The sequence below is a fragment of the Ranitomeya imitator genome, chromosome 10, assembly GCF_032444005.1.
Source record: "Ranitomeya imitator isolate aRanImi1 chromosome 10, aRanImi1.pri, whole genome shotgun sequence".
NCBI lineage: Eukaryota > Metazoa > Chordata > Amphibia > Anura > Dendrobatidae > Ranitomeya > Ranitomeya imitator.
In genome coordinates, this window is record NC_091291.1 from 67,697,670 (window position 1) to 67,714,608 (window position 16,939).

General features: G+C 47.6%; 1 protein-coding gene across 3 annotated transcripts in view; it reads right to left on the reverse strand.

Moving 5' to 3' along the window:
- Positions 1–16,939, reverse strand: part of LIG1 (DNA ligase 1) — a 389,895-nt gene that overhangs the window by 218,277 nt on the left and 154,679 nt on the right. For all 3 annotated transcript variants that reach the window (XM_069741985.1, XM_069741988.1, XM_069741987.1), the window contains 2 exons: positions 11,584–11,689; positions 8,068–8,175 (listed from right to left, as the gene is read on the reverse strand). In XM_069741985.1, coding sequence (XP_069598086.1) covers positions 8,068–8,175; positions 11,584–11,689 — 214 coding nt within the window. The remainder of the gene's footprint in view (positions 1–8,067; positions 8,176–11,583; positions 11,690–16,939) is intronic.

Consider the following 16,939-nt stretch of genomic DNA (forward strand, 5'->3'; position numbering starts at 1 on the left):
CCCCATCCTGTCATGAGCTGCTCCATCCTGCGCCTCCATCCTGTCATGAGCTGCTCCATCCTGCGTCCCCATCCTGTCATGAGCTGCTCCATCCTGCGTCTAAAATCCTGTCATGTGCTGCTCCATCCTGCGTCCTCCATCCTGTCATGTGCTGCTCCATCCTGCGTCCCCATCCTGTCATGTGCTGCACCCATCCTGCGCCCCCATTCTGTCATGTGCTGCTCCCATCCTGCACCCCCATTCTGACATGTGCTGCACCCATCCTGCGCCTCCATTCTGTCACTGGCTGCTCCCATCCTGCGTCCCCATCCTGTCATGTGCTGCTCCATCCTGCGTCCCCATCCTGTCATGAGCTGCTCCATCCTGCGTCCCCATCCTGTCATGTGCTGCTCCATCCTGCGTCCCCATCCTGTCATGTGCTGCTCCATCCTGCGCCCCATCCTGTCATGTCCTGCTCCATCCTGCGTCCCCATCCTGTCACGTGCTGCACCCATCCTGCGCCCCCATTCTGTCATGTGCTGCTCCCATCCTGCGCCCCCATTCTGACATGTGCTGCACCCATCCTGCGCCTCCATTCTGTCACTGGCTGCTCCCATCCTTCGTCCCCATCCTGTCATGTGCTGCTTCCATCCTGCACCCCCGTTCTGTCATGTGCTGCTCCCATCCTGCACCCCCGTTCTGTCATGTGCTGCTCCCATCCTGCGCCCCCGTTCTGTCATGTGCTGCTCCCATCCTGCGCCCCCGTTCTGTCATGTGCTGCTGCCATCCTGTGCCCCCGTTCTGTCATGTGCTGCTGCCATCCTGCGCCCCCGTTCTGTCATGTGCTGCTCCGATCCTGCGCCCCCGTTCTGTCATGTGCTGCTCCCATCCATATGCCCCATACGCTGCTCCATTAAGGTTTACGGCCCCCATCAGGTGGCGTAAGTAACAAATAGCTGTGGCATGAAGTGCCACAGCCTCATGGCATAGCAATTTGTTACTTACGCTACCTAATTCTTTTCCGGTGCCATTGTCTTGCTCCTCCTGGTGCTGGAATCGGCGCCTGCGCAGTCCGCGCTTTCCGGCGCCATTTTCTTGAAGACACACTGCTGTGTGTCTTCAAGAAAATGGCGCCGGAAAGCGCGGACTTCGCAGGCGCCGATTCCGGCACCAGGAGAAGCAAGACAATGGTGTCTTCAAGAAAATGGCGCCGGAAAGCGCGGACTGCGCAGGCGCCGATTCCGGCACCAGGAGGAGCAAGACAATGGCACCGGAAAGGAATGGCGTAAGTAACAAATTGCTGTGGCATCAAGTGCCACAGCCTCATGACACAGCAAGTTTTTACTTACGCTATTCCTTTCCGGTGCCATTGTCTTGCTCCTCCTGGTGCCGGAATCGGCGCCTGCGCAGTGCGCGCTTTACGGCGCCATTTTCTTAAAGACACACTGCTGTGTGTCTTCAAGAAAATGGCGCCGGAAAGCGTGGACTGCGCAGGCGCCGATTCCGGCACCAGGAGGAGCAAGACAATGGCACCGGAAAGGAATAGCGTAAGTAAAAACTTACTATGGCGGCGGATTATTTGCATAATCGGGGCGCAAATATGTAGACGGCGTCCCCGTGCTCCCGACCCCCTGCTCTCGGCGGCATTTTTTCTATAATGTAACACTAGGAGCAACGCGCCTGCGCAGTCTATTAAGGCTTCGGACAGAGTGACGCTCCCAGCGTTATATTATAGATATATATTGTTGCTGGCACCAGAGAATCTTCACAGCGCACAATGCGCACAATATGAGGATTCACACAGAGTGACTGTAGACATGTAGCATAAGATCCGACAACCCCTTTAACCCCTTCAAGTCGCGGCCCATTTTCGTTTTTGCGTTTTTATTTTTCACTTCCCTCCTTCCCAGAGCCATAACTTTTTTATTTTTCCGTCAATATGGTCATGTGAGGGCTTATTTTTTGCGGGACGAGTTGTACTTTTGAACGACACCATTGGTTTTACCATGTCTTTTGCTAGAAAACGGGAAAAAAATTCCAAGTGTGTTGAAATCGCAAAAAAAGTGCAATCCCACACTTGTTTTTTGTTTGGCTTTTTTGCTAGGTTCATTAAATGGTAAAACTAATCTGCGATTGTGATTTTCTAGGTCATTTCGAGTTCATAGACATCTAACATGTCTAGGTTATTTTTTATCCAAGTGGTGAAAAAAAATTCAAAACTTTGCTTAAAAAAAAAAATGCCATTTTCCGATACCCGAAGCGTCTCCATTTTTCGTGATCTGGGGTCGGGTGAGGGCTTATTTTTTGCAAGCCGAGCTGACGTTTTTAATGATATTATTTCGGTGCAGATACGTTCTTTTGATCGCCCGTTATTGCATTTTAATGCAATGTCACGGCGAACAAAAACACGTAATTCTGGCGTTTCGGATTTTTTTCTCGCTACGCTGTTTAGCGATCAGGTTAATGCTTTTTTTTTTTTATTGACTGGGCGATTCTGAACGCGGCGATACCAAATACGTGTACGTTTTTTTTTTTTTATTGTTTTATTTAGGATGGCGCGAAAGGGGGGTGATTTAACCCCTTTACCCCAAAGGGTGGTTTGCACGCCAATGACCAGGCCAATTTTTACAATTCTGACCACTGTCCCTTTATGAGGTTATAACTCCGAAACGCTTCAACGGATCCAGGTGATTCTGACATTGTTTTCTCGTGACATATTGTACTTCATGATAGTGGTAAAATTTCTTTGATAGTACCTGCGTTTATTTGTGAAAAAAACGGAAATTTGGCGAAAATTTTGAAAATTTCGCAATTTTCAAACTTTGAATTTTTATTCAATTAAATCACAGAGATATGTCACACAAAATACTTAATAAGTAACATTTCCCACATGTCTCCTTTACATCAGCATAATTTTGGAACCAAATTTTTTTTTTGTTAGGGAGTTATAAGGGTTAAAAGTTGACCAGCAATTTCTCATTTTTACAACACCATTTTTTTTTTTTTTGTACCACGTCTCATTTGAAGTCATTTTGAGGGGTCTATATGATAGAAAATGCCCAAGTGTGACACCATTCTAAAAACTGCACCCCTCAAGGTGCTCAAAACCACATTCAAGAAGTTTATTTACCCTTCAGGTGTTTAATAGGAATTTTTGGAATGTTTAAATAAAAATGAACATTTAACTTTTTTACACAAAAAATTTACTTCAGCTCCAATTTGTTTTATTTTACCAAGGGTAACAGGAGAAAATGGACCCCAAAAGTTGTTGTCCAATTTGTCCTGAGTACGCTGATACCCCATATGTGGCAGTAAACCACTGTTTGGGCGCATGGGAGAGCTCGGAAGGGAAGGAGCGCCGTTTGACTTTTCAATGCAAAATTGACAGGAATTGAGATGGGACGCCATGTTGCGTTTGGAGAGCCACTGATGTGCCTAAACATTGAAACCCCCCACAAGTGACACCATTTTGGAAAGTAGACCCCCTAAGGAACTTATCTGGATGTGTGGTGAGCACTTTGACCCACCAAGTGCTTCACAGAAGTTTATAATGCAGAACCGTAAAAATAAAAAATCATATTTTTTCACAAAAATTATATTTTTGCCCCCAATTTTTTATTTTTCCAAGGGTAAGAGAAGAAATTGGACCTCAAAAGTTGTTGTCCAATTTGTCCTGAGTACGCTGATACCCCATATGTGGCAGTAAACCACTGTTTGGGCGCATGGGAGAGCTCGGAAGGGAAGAAGCGCCGTTTGACTTTTCAATGCAAAATTGACAGGAATTGAGATGGGACGCCATGTTGCGTTTGCAGAGCCCCTAATGTACCTAAACAGTAGAAACCCCCCACAAGTGACACCATTTTGGAAAGTAGACCCCCTAAGGAACTCATCTTGATGTGTTGTGAGAGCTTTGAACCCCCAAGTATTTCACTACAGTTTATAACGCAGAGCCATGCAAATAAAAAATATTTTTTTTTCCACAAAAATTATATTTTAGCCCCCAGTTTTGTATTTTTCCAAGGTTAGCAGGAGAAATTGGACCCTAAATGTTGTTGTCCAATTTGTCCTGAGTACGCTGATACCTGATATGTGGGGGGAACCACTGTTTGGGCGCATGGGAGGGCTCGGAAGGGAAGGAGCATCATTTGGAATGCAGACTTAGATGGATTGGTCTGCAGGCGTCACATTGCGTTTGCAGAGCCCCTAATGTACCTAAACAGTAGAAACCCCCCACAAGTGACCCCATATTGGAAACTAGACCCCTTAATGAATTTATCTAGATGTGTTGTGAGAACTTTGAACCCCCAAGTGTTTCACTACAGTTTATAACGCAGAGCCGTGAAAATAAAAAATCTTTTTGTTTTCCCACAAAAATTATTTTTAGCCCCCAGTTTTGTATTTTTCCAAGGGTAACAGGAGAAATTGGTCCACAAAAGTTGTTGTCCTATTTGTCCTGAGTACGCTGATACCCCAATATGTTGGGGTAAACCCCTGTTTGGGCACACGGGAGAGCTCGGAAGGGAAGGAGCACTGTTTTACTTTTTCAACGCAGAATTGGCTGGAATTGAGATCGGACGCCATGTCGTGTTTGGAGAGCCCCTGATGTGCCTAAACAGTGGAAACCCCCCAATTATAACTGAAACCCTAATCTAAACACACCCCTAACCCTAATTCCAACGGTAACCCTAACCACACCTCCTAACCCTGACACACCCCTAACCCTAATCCCAACCCTATTCCCAACTGTAAATGTAATCTAAACCCTAACCCTAACTTTAGCCCCAACCCTAACTGTAGCCCCAACCCTAACCCTAACCCTAGCCCTAATCCTAGCCCTAACCCTAGCCCTAACCCTAGCCCTAACCCTAGCCCTAACCCTAGCCCTAGCCCTAACCCTAGCCCTAACCCTAGCCCTAACCCTAACCCTAGCCCTAATGGGAAAATGGAAATAAATACATTTTTTTTTTTTTCCCCTAACTAAGGGGGTGATGAAGGGGGGTTTGATTTACTTTTATAGCGAGTTTTTTAGCGGATTTTTATGACTGGCAGCCGTCACACACTGAAAGACGCTTTTTATTGCAAAAAATATTTTTTGCAATACCACATTTTGAGAGCTATAATTTTTCCATATTTTGGTCCACAGAGTCATGTGAGGTCTTGTTTTTTGCGGGACGAGTTGAAGTTTTTACTGAAAACATTTTCGGGCACGTGACATTTTTTGATCCCTTTTTATTCCGATTTTTGTGAGGCAGAATGACCAAAAACCAGCTATTCATGAATTTCTATTGGGGGAGGCGTTTATACCGTTCCGCGTTTGGTAAAATTGATAAAGCAGTTTTATTCTTCGGGTCAGTACGATTACAGCGATACCTCATTTATATCTTTTTTTATGGTTTGGCGCTTTTATACGACAAAAACTATTTTACAGAAAAAATAATTACTTTTGCATCGCTTTATTCTCAGGACTATAACTTTTTTATTTTTTTGCTGATGATGCTGTATGGCGGCTCGTTTTTTGCGGGACAGTATGACGCTTTCAGCGGTACCATGGTTATTTATATCTGTCCTTTTGATCGCGTGTTATTCCACTTTTTGTTCGGCGGTATGATAATAAAGCGTTGTTTTTTGCCTCGTTTTTTTTTTTTTTTTTTTTTCTTACGGTGTTTACTGAAGGGGTTAACTAGTGGGACACTTTTATAGGTCGTGTCGTTACGGACGCGGCGATACTAAATATGTGTACTTTTATTGTTTTTTTTTTTTTATTTAGATGAAGAAATGTATTTATGGGAATAATATTTTTTTTTTTTTTTCATTATTTTGGAATATTTTTTTTTATTTTTTTTTTTACACATTTGGAAAAAATTTTTTTTACTTTTTTACTTTGTCCCAGGGGGGGACATCACAGATCAGTGATCTGACAGTTTGCACAGCACTCTGTCAGATCACTGATCTGACATGCAGCGCTGCAGCCTTCACAGTGCCTGCTCTGAGCAGGCTCTGTGAAGCCACCTCCCTCCCTGCAGGACCCGGATCCGCGGCCATCTTGGATCCGGGGCTGGAGGGAGCAGGGAGGGAGGTGAGACCCTCGCAGCAACGCGATCACATCGCGTTGCTCCGGGGGTCTCAGGGAAGCCCGCAGGGAGCCCCCTCCCTGCGCGATGCTTCCCTGCACCGCCGGCACATCGCGATCATGTTTGATCGCGGTGTGCCGGGGGAGGTCCGTGACCGCTCCTGGCACATAGTGCCGGATGTCAGCTGCGATAAGCAGCTGACACCCGGCCGCGATCGGCTGCGCTCCCCCCGTGAGCGCGGCCGATCGGCTATGACGTACTATCCCGTCCAGGGTCAGATAAGCCCAGGGCACCTCGACGGGATAGTACGTCTAAGGTCACAGAGGGGTTAAACTTTTATATTTTTTCATATTTTTAAAAACATTTTTTTACTTTTGCCATGCTTCAATAGCCTCCATGGGAGGCTAGAAGCTGGCATAGCCTGATCGGCTCTGCTACATAGCAGCGATCATCAGATCGCTGCTATGTAGCTGAAATGCAGGTGTGCTGTGAGCGCCGACCACAGGGGGCGCTCACAGCAGGCCAACATCAGTAACCATAGAGGTGTCAAGGACCTCTATGGTTACCTTCCTGATGCATCGCCGACCCCCGATCATGTGACGGGGGTCGGCAATTACATCATTTCCGGCCACCCGGCCGGAAGCGCCGGTTAAATGCCACTGTCTGCGTTTGGCAGCGGCATTTAACAGGTTAATAGCGGCAGGTCAATAGCGATTTCACCCGCTGCTATTGTGCGCACATGTCAGCTGTACAAAACAGCTGACAGGTCACGACTTTGATGTGGGCTCACCGCCGGAGCCCACATCAAAGGGGGAGACACGACATGCGCCGTACTAGTACGGGGCATGTCGTGAAGGGGTTAAGGATGAGCCGCTACTCATGGGCCACTGATGTGTGCTTGCCCCCCAGGCCAAAATTTGCCAGTCAGCCCCTGGTGGAGAGGACGTGGAAGAAACCGCTGCACTCAGAGGTGAAACGGGAAAGGTGAGTATAGCCAGTGCCGGGGGCCTGAGCGACGAGAGGTGAGTATGTCTTTTTTTTGTTTTTTATCGCAGCAACAGCATATGGGGCAAATATCTCTATGGAGCATCTTATGGGGCCATGTGCAGCATTATATGGGGCAAATATCTCTATGGAGCATATTATGGGGCCATGTGCAGCATTATATGGGGGCAAGTATCTATGGAGCATCTTATGGGGCCATGTGCAGCATTATATGGGGCAAATATCTCTATGGAGGATATTATGGGGCTATGTGCAGCATTATATGGGGACAAATATCTCTATGGAGCATCTTATGGGGCCATGTGCAGCATTATATGGGGGCAAATATCTCTATGGAGCATATTATGGGGCCATAAGCAGTGTTATATGGGGCAAATATCTATGGAGCATCTTATGGGGCCATAATCAGCATTTGTGCAGCATTATATGGGGTAAATGTGTCTATGGAGCATCTTATGGTGTCAATCAACATTTGAGCAGCATTATATGGGGTATATTTTAATATGGAGCATCATATGGGGCCCATCAAACTTTATTGAGCATTATATGGGGTATATTTTAATATGGAGCATCTTATGGGGCCCATCAAACTGTATGGAGAATTATATGGGACGTATTTTGTATGGAGCATCTTATTGGGCCATCATGAACTGTATGGAGCATTATATGGGGCCCCTGATTCAATATGGATATTCAAAAACACTTAACCTTCTGATGTCTCAATTAATTTTACTTTTATTGGTATCTATTATTGGGATCTATTTTTATTTTTGACATTTACCGGTAGCTGCTGCATTTTCCATCCTAGGCTTATACTCGAGTCATTAAGTTGTCCCAGTTTTTTGTGGAAAAATTAGGGGGGGTTGGCTTATACTCGGGTCAGCTTATAGTTGAGTATATGCTGTATGTGGAGAGGGGAATTCTCATAGCAGCAATTTTCATGTCTTCTTCATAAATCCTAAATAAAAAAAAATCAGTTATGAGCAAAGTATAATCAGAGTTAAACACTTACGTTTGGCCAATATTCCAGCAGGCATCCTTTATGGGATGGTAGCCACTTTTGGAAGGATTGTAGTCAGTCTCATTCTGTGAAACATCCTGCTTCGATGTGCCAAAAAAGCTAAAATTGAATGATTTACATTTAATAAGAAAGTGACAGTATAGGTGATCAGTAAAGATTTGTGTTCAGCGAATTAGTCAGCCGTTAAGGCCAATGATCTTTTGGCGAGTTTTGATATTACATTTCCTTGCTTTGAGTATACAGGTTATACTCCTCTAGAATATTCTATACATGCGTGATAGCATATTACAGTGTAAGACAATTTGACTCAGGTTAGGCTGCCTTTGTTTTTGAGTGCCACAGCCTTCTAGCCTTCTGTCAGCAGAGAAGTTCGAGGATTCATTTTATTGCAACTTTTTAAATCACTTTATTAACTCTTTAAACGGAAAAATGAAAATAAAAACAGCAAATCTATATTTTATTATTATTTTTTTAAACCCCATTCACCATTAGGTATACCTGCCATGTTATCCTTATTCTATAGGCCCACATGAGGACAATAGCACTGATTTGCCAATAGTCTGGACTGTGTGATCCAGCTGTTGCTATATAAGCCAGCTTTGCCTCTGCTACGTTGGCGGAGTGGAGGGGTACTGACGCTGGCTGAGATTGGGAGCTAACCATGCACTCCGGCGATCCTGGCCAGCAGCGCTATGGGAAAGATCTTGTAAGCACTGTATTGGTTCAGACACAACTACAAGATTACAGAGATGGCTCGAAACCTGGGCAACAATGCATAAGCAAAAAAAATAAAGTCACTCTTCTTGAGAATTTAAAGGATTTTTACTACTAAATAAAATTATAAAAGTTACTTGTCAATAGATTCACTTTATAATTGTACCCATATAAGAATATGGGAATTTCCATCAATGGGTTAAATCAACAGTCAATAACTCACACACACACACCTTGTGTCCAGTGTAAATGGTATCAACCCAATTTAGCATGCAGTGTAAGTCACTCACCGGGTATAAATACCCCACTGCCTCAGCCAGCATCACTGGTGTATAGTAACCGATCAGAACCTGTCTGTGCAGTCAGACATCCTCCCTGGATTCATACAAACAAGTGCAGGACGCCAGAAAGCATCACCATCCACCGGGTATAAATACCCCACTGCCTCAGCCAGCATCACCGATGTATAGTAACCAATCAGAACCTGTCTGTGCAGTCAGACATCCTCCCTGGATTCATACAAACAAGTGCAGGACGCCAGGAAGCATCACCATCCACCGGGTATAAATACCCCACTGCCTCAGCCAGCATCACCGATGTATAGTAACCGATCAGAACCTGTCTGTGCAGTCAGACATCCTCCCTGGATTCATACAAACAAGCGCAGGACGCCAGGAAGCATCACCATCCACCGGGTATAAATACTCCACTGCCTCAGCCAGCATCACCGGTGTATAGTAACCGATCAGAACCTGTCTGTGCAGTCAGACATCCTCCCTGGATTCATACAAACAAGCGCAGGATGCCAGGAAGCATCACCATCCACCGGGTATAAATACCCCACTGCCTCAGCCAGCATCACTGGTGTATAGTAACCGATCAGAACCTGTCTGTGCAGTCAGACGTCCTCCCTGGATTCATACAAACAAGCGCAGGACGCCAGGAAGCATCACCATCCACCGGGTATAAATACCCCACTGCCTCAGCCAGCATCACTGGTGTATAGTAACCGATCAGAACCTGTCTGTGCAGTCAGACGTCCTCCCTGGATTCATACAAACAAGCGCAGGACACCAGAAAGCATCACCATCCACCGGGTATAAATACCCCACTGCCTCAGCCAGCATCACCGGTGTATAGTAACCGATCAGAACCTGTCTGTGCAGTCAGACGTCCTCCCTGGATTCATACAAACAAGCGCAGGACGCCAGGAAGCATCACCATCCACCGGGTATAAATACCCCACTGCCTCAGCCAGCATCACCGGTGTATAGTAACCGATCAGAACCTGTCTGTGCAGTCAGACATCCTCCCTGGATTCATACAAACAAGCGCAGGACGCCAGGAAGCATCACCATCCACCGGGTATAAATACCCCACTGCCTCAGCCAGCATCACCGGTGTATAGTAACCGATCAGAACCTGTCTGTGCAGTCAGACGTCCTCCCTGGATTCATACAAACAAGCGCAGGACGCCAGGAAACATCACCATCCACCGGGTATAAATACCCCACTGTCTCAGCCAGCATCACCGGTGTATAGTAACCGATCAGAACCTGTCTGTGCAGTCAGACGTCCTCCCTAGATTCATACAAACAAGCGCAGGATGCCAGGAAGCATCACCATCCACCGGGTATAAATACCCCACTGCCTCAGCCAGCATCACTGGTGTATAGTAACCGATCAGAACCTGTCTGTGCAGTCAGACATCCTCCCTGGATTCATACAAACAAGTGCAGGACGCCAGGAAGCATCACCATCCACCGGGTATAAATACCCCACTGCCTCAGCCAGCATCACCAGTGTATAGTAACCGATCAGAGCCTGTCTGTGCAGTCAGACGTCCTCCCTGGATTCATACAAACAAGTGCAGGACGCCAGGAAGCATCACCATCCACCGGGTATAAATACCCCACTGCCTCAGCCAGCATCACCGGTGTATAGTAACCGATCAGAACCTGTCTGTGCAGTCAGACATCCTCCCTGGATTCATACAAACAAGTGCAGGACGCCAGGAAGCATCACCATAAGAGGCACAGCACTCAGCCCAGCTATTCTGCCTCCTCTTTAGGCTATGTGTACACGTTCAGGAAAGTGTGCAGAATTTTCATGAACAAAACCGGACTTTTTCTGCAGGAAATCCGCATGCGTTTTTATCACTTTTTTTGCGGATTTTTCGCGTTTCTTTTTCAGAGCTTCCCAATGCAATAGCGGCAAAAACGCGAAAAATCTGCAAAATTAATCAATATGCTGCGTTTTTTTACCACGATGCGTTTTTTTCGTGGAAAAAAACACAGCATGTGCACAAAAATTGCAGAATGCATTAAAAGTGATGGAATGCTTATGTATGTTTTTTTAGCGTTTTTTCCCGCGGTAAACAGCCGAAAAAACACGAAAAACACGCAAAAAATGCTGAACGTGTGCATAAAGCATAATAGGCTGCACCAAATCTCAACTTCTGGATTGTTACTACTAGAGATGAGCAAAGTTGTTGGGGTTGCTGCTTATTCAGCAAGCTACAGCACTCACCAAATAAGCTGCACCTGGATCACGCCCCTGCTGATCAGCTGTTTAGCATCGCAGCTGCATGTGTCACGGATGTGGGATACACTCAACACATGCATGGAGAGCCCAACAAACAAGCTGCGGCGCCAGACAGCTGATCAGCCGATGTGCTCCATGTATCCGATAAGCGCTATAGCTTATAGTGATTAAATCAGCTCATCTCTAGTCACTACGACCCCATTAGTATCACAGTACACACACATTGCTCAATAACTACTTGGGTCTCACCTGCCAGTGTTTTTCGGCCCCTTTGCTGGAGCAGGAGACTTTTCTGCAATACATTTTTCAGACTTTTCTACCTCTTGTTCAGACTTTACAGATGTATGGCTTAAAGCTATTTTAAAAATAAAGAATGAAATGTATAGCATTTACATACAGCAAATGTGGCGCTATTACTGAATAAATGAGACACTCAGAAACAGGGATTTTTGTGTTACTCACCGTAAAATCCTTTTCTCCGAGACGCTCATTGGGGGACACAGGACTGTGGGGTATGCTTCTGCCGCCAGGAGGCTGACACTAAGTAAACATAAAAAAAGTTTAGCTCCTCCTCCGTCGTATACACCCTGACACTGGCTACCAGAGACTCCAATTTGGTGCAAAAGCAGTAGGAGAACAAAACACGAGAAATAATATAACAGCATAAATACAGAAAACTCATGTCTAGAAAAGTCCTACTGACTGATAAATTCAGATATAGCAAAAGCAGCCATCAGGCTACCAGGGAGGCAGCTGTGTCCCCCAATGAGCGTCTCGGAGAAAAGGATTTTACGGTGAGTAACACAAAAATCCCTATTTCTCCTTCACCTCATTGGGGGACACAGGACTGTGGGATGTCCTAAAGCAGTCCCTGGGTGGGAAATGAACGCACCAGTAATAATTATCCAGACAACAGTTGTCTATAAGTGCATCACCCCAGCTTGAAGAATCCTTCTACCCAGACTTGCATCTGCAGAGATCTGGGAGTGGACATTATAATGTTTGGCAAAGGTATGCAAACTAGACCAGGTTGCAGCTTTGCAAACCTGTTCTGCTGAGGCCTGAAGCCGAATCGCCCAGGAAGCCCCCACTGCTCTAGTGGAATGAGCTTTGATTCCAGCCGGAACCATCATGCCCTTGGCACGATAGGCCTCCTGAATGGTCGCACGTATCCACCTGGCCAGGGTATATTTTGAGGCCGCGCATCCCTTCCTGCGACCCTCTGGGAGGACAAACAAAGCATCAGTCTGGCGGAAAGGAGCCGTTCGGGAAATGTATCTCCTCAGCGCTCTCACTAGGTCCAACGTATGGAGAGCTTTTTCTACACGGTGCGTAGGCGCCGGACAAAAAGAGGGAAGAACTATATCCTCATTAATGTGGAACGAGGAAACAAACTTCTGCAAAAAGGAAGGTGCTGGTCTGAGCACTACCGTGTCCTGATGAAAACGTAGAAAGGGAGTACGACAGGAGAGGGCTGCCAGCTCTGATACCTGCCTTATGGAAGTTATGACCACTAAAATTACGAATTTCCAAGAAAGGAAAGTCAAGGAAATATCTTGAAGAGGCTCAAAAGGAGCTTTCTGCAATGCCCTTAAAACCAAATTAAGGTCCCAAGCGAGTCTTATAAGGAGGGACCTTATGAGCGACTCCCTGAAAAAAAGTTCTGACGTGACGGTTAGTAGCAATCCTGCGCTGAAAAAGTACCGATAAGGCCGAAATCTGCCTTTTAAGAGTACTTGGAGCAATCCCTGATTCCAAGCCTGCTTGGAGAAAGGCTAGAATATTTGGGACAGAAAAACGCAAAGGAGGCAGCCCGCACTCTCTACACCAAGAAAGGAAAACTTTCTGTGATAATAAATTCTCTCCGAAACGGTTTTATGTGCACTGATCATGGTATCTGCAACCTCTTGGGAGAACCCTGCCCGAGTTAAAACCCAAGATTCAATGGCCAGGCCGTCAAACGTAGGACCTTTGAGTTCTGGTGATAAATCGGCCCTTGAGATAGAAGATCCGGACGATCGGGGACCCGCCATGGAACCCCGGCGAGACGCTGTACTAGGTCCGCATACCAGGTTCGCCGCGGCCAATCCGGGGCGATCAGAATAGCAGGCACTCTTTCTGACTTGATCTTCTTGATTACCCTCGGGAGCAGTGCCAGAGGAGGGAACAGATAAGAGAGATGAAACTGGTTCCAAGTCAGTACTAGCGCATCCACGGCGATTGCTTGTGGATCTCGGTACCGGTAGACAAATCTGGGTACCTTGGCATTCCTCCTGGACGCCATTAGATCCACGTCTGGAGTCCCCCATAGATGGCATATTTGCTGAAATACCTCGGGATGGAGAGACCATTCCCCGGACGCCAGACCCTGACGGCTGAGGAAATCTGCCACCCAGTTCTCTTCGCCCGGAATGTGGACTGCTGAAATCACAGAGTGATTCCTCTCGGCCCAGAACAGCATTTGTTTTACCTCCTGCATGGCTGCCTTGCTGCGGGTGCCCCCCTGATTATTTATGTAGGCCACGGCTGTGGCGTGGTCCGATTGAATTCGGACAGGGCGACCCGCTAGAAGATGGTTGAAATACTGCAAAGCTAGTCGAACTGCCCGAATCTCTAAGAGATTGATGGGGAGATCTGATTCCTGAGGAGACCAGCGCCCCTGAGCTGTGTGGTGAAAAAACACTGCTCCCCAACCCAGGCGACTGGCATCTGTTGTAAAATTGGTTGGGGGAATGGGGGAATGAGAAGATCGTCTAGATATGGCAAGACTACTATGCCTTGGGAGTGCAGAATGGACACCACAGTTGACATGACTTTCGTGAACACCCTGGGGGCGGAGGCCAGCCCGAAGGGTAAAGCCGTGAACTGGAAGTGTAGGTTGTTTAGAGCGAACCGGAGAAATCTTTGATGAGGAGGAAAAATGGAAATATGTAGGTAGGCATCCTGTCTATTGAGGCCAAGAACTCTCCCTTTTCCATTGAGGCAAAAACTGACCGGAGAGATTCCATCCGAAAGTGACGAACGCAGACAAACCTGCTTAAGCGTTTCAGATCCAGAATAGGTCTTACTGTTCCGTCCTTTTGGGTACTACAAAAAGATTGGAATAAAACCCTTGAAACTTTTCTTCCTTTGGAAAAGGAGAAATGACTCCGCTGAGACGAAGGGACTATCGAATTGTACAGGTCTTGTCGGTGGGACTCGGACCTGGGAAGACGGGATGGGAAGAACCGTGAAGGAGGCTGACAGACCAGCTCTATCTTGTAACCTGAAGATACGAGCTCTCCCACCCACCGGTCGTGGACTACTTGAAGCCAGACCTGGTGAAACAAAAGTAGACGTCCGCCTACTCTGTTGGAGGCACTCCGAGGAGGCCTCCAGTCACTTGGCCGAAAACATTTAAGTCCTAGACCCTCTGGATTTAGTTGACTGGGAACGCATTCTTCCCCCCTGGTTGGCCGTATAGGAGATCCGAATGTCTCGGTCCTGATTGGGTCGACCCTGCACAGCAGAGCCCGATGCTGGAGCCCATCTAGCATTACGAAAGGGTCTGAAACAGGCCTGGAATTGGCAACGAAAAGGCTGTCTAATCCTCTGCTGTGGAAGAAACTTGCTCTTCCCTCCTGTGGAGTCAGAAATAAGCGGATTCAGCTTCTCTCCGAATAAGCGACCCCCCTGATACGGTAGGGTTGTAAGAGACTTTTTAGAGGTAGAGTCTGCCCGCCATGTTCTTAAACAGAGTGCCCTTCTAATGGCAATTGCATTATCCGCAGCAGATGAGGCACAATCTGCAGCATCTAAAGATGCATTGATCAGATAGCTACCAGCAAGTGCTATCTGAGAACATTTCTGCAAGCTCTACTGGAAATCCCTTTCTTGAAGAGCCTTTGTTAAAGACTCTGACCAAGACATCATAGCTTTAGCAACCCAAGTTGCCGCAAAAGAGGGACAAAGTGCTAAACTTGAAGCCTCAAAAATGTAACGAGTCAAGCTCTCTATAAGACGATCCGTAGGGTCCTTAATCGACGAGCCATTATGAAGAGATAGCAAAGTGTTAGAGGCTAAACGGGACACCGGAGGATCTACAGAAGGATTTTCTGCCCATTTACTACATAGCTCAGTAGCACAGGGATACCTAGCCTTCAAGGCTTTTTGCCCCGAAAAACGCTTGTCCGGGAGCTCCCGGTTACGCTGAATCAGGTCCTCAAACTCGGTGTGAGAGGAAAAAACTTTATGGGCCAGTTTGGCCCGCTTAAATGAGACTTTGTGATCTGAGGATAAGGCGAGTTCGTCTTCTATCCCCAGGGACTGATTGACAGCCTCAATCAGGCTATCTACAGATTCCTGAAACCCAGGAGTCTCAAAATTAAGGGACTCTTCTGACTCAGTCTGTCTCAACTTCCCCGCTCTGCTGGGGAAGGAGAACGCGATACAGAGCTCCAGGATGCCGAAGCACCTGACGGCCTGGGCGACGCTGTGCGAATTCGCTTTCCACGCGTTTGTCTAGTGCGAGCGCGGCCCCTGCAGGCCGAAGGCTCCTGAGACCCCGAGGCCCTCTCCAAGATAGATGGACTGCTGGCCCTGACCGCCCGGGTCTGAAGGGATTTGATTTCTTCAGTTAGGGACGCCATGGATTGCGAAAAGGACGTGACCCATTCCAGTGGAACTGCCCCAGCCTCTGCTTGAGGGGCAGGAGCCGGAGAGATTACTGGGGAGCTAGCAGGGGGGGCTCCTGGGCGCGTTCAGAGTCGCAGGCCTCGCAGAGACGATTACTCTGGGCATGCGGGAATGCAGCACGACAAGCCACACAAACGGTATATTGGACCGTCTGAGATTTGACCCTTCTAGACAGTGATCCGTAAATGCTATACCCAGGGCCTGAGACTGGGCAAAAAACAATCCTTCTGCTGTCAGGCTAGAGGGAGAAGCACTTACCCCAGTTCTGTGTCCCCACGAGTACAGTGTGGACCGAACACACGATGCGGAGCCAATGTGCTACCTTTATCCCCAGCAGACCACAGGAGGCGGAACCGCCGTGATGCGATGCGGCCTGTAGTAGGCCTGAAGCCGGGGCCTCGATTTTCCCTAGGCGAGGAAAGGAGGGGGCAGATCCAGAAGTAGACGCACCGGAGGGGGTGGGGCCTCACCGCGCGGTTTGCTGGACGGAAGCCGGGCCTAATTGACCCGGAGGTGCATGCTGGGTGCCAGGCCGGAGCCTGAAGCCTCTGGAAAGGCCGCGGCGCCGGCCGCACTGTACCTCTGCGGCGCAGAGTTGCGCCGGAAGAACCGCAGCGCCGACAGAGCTCTAGGGACTGCGGCGTCGCTCATTACCCGACGCTAGATCGGCGCAGAGACGCCCGGAGCCTGCCTTCAAGGTAAACGGCACCTGTGTCAGGAGCCCCCCTTTTCTGCCTCTCCCCCCTTTTGCAAGCTGAGTACCCAGGGCTAGCATATAGCAAGAATCCAGCGGGGGGAGAGCCGAGCAAAAGACTGTGCAGGAACCTTAGCTATATTTCCTGCACTAGGATAAGGAGAGGGACCGTTCACCACCCCATCTATCACCGCAGCGGAGCAGAGGTGTAGAAATAAGGGGGGGTCACACGGACGT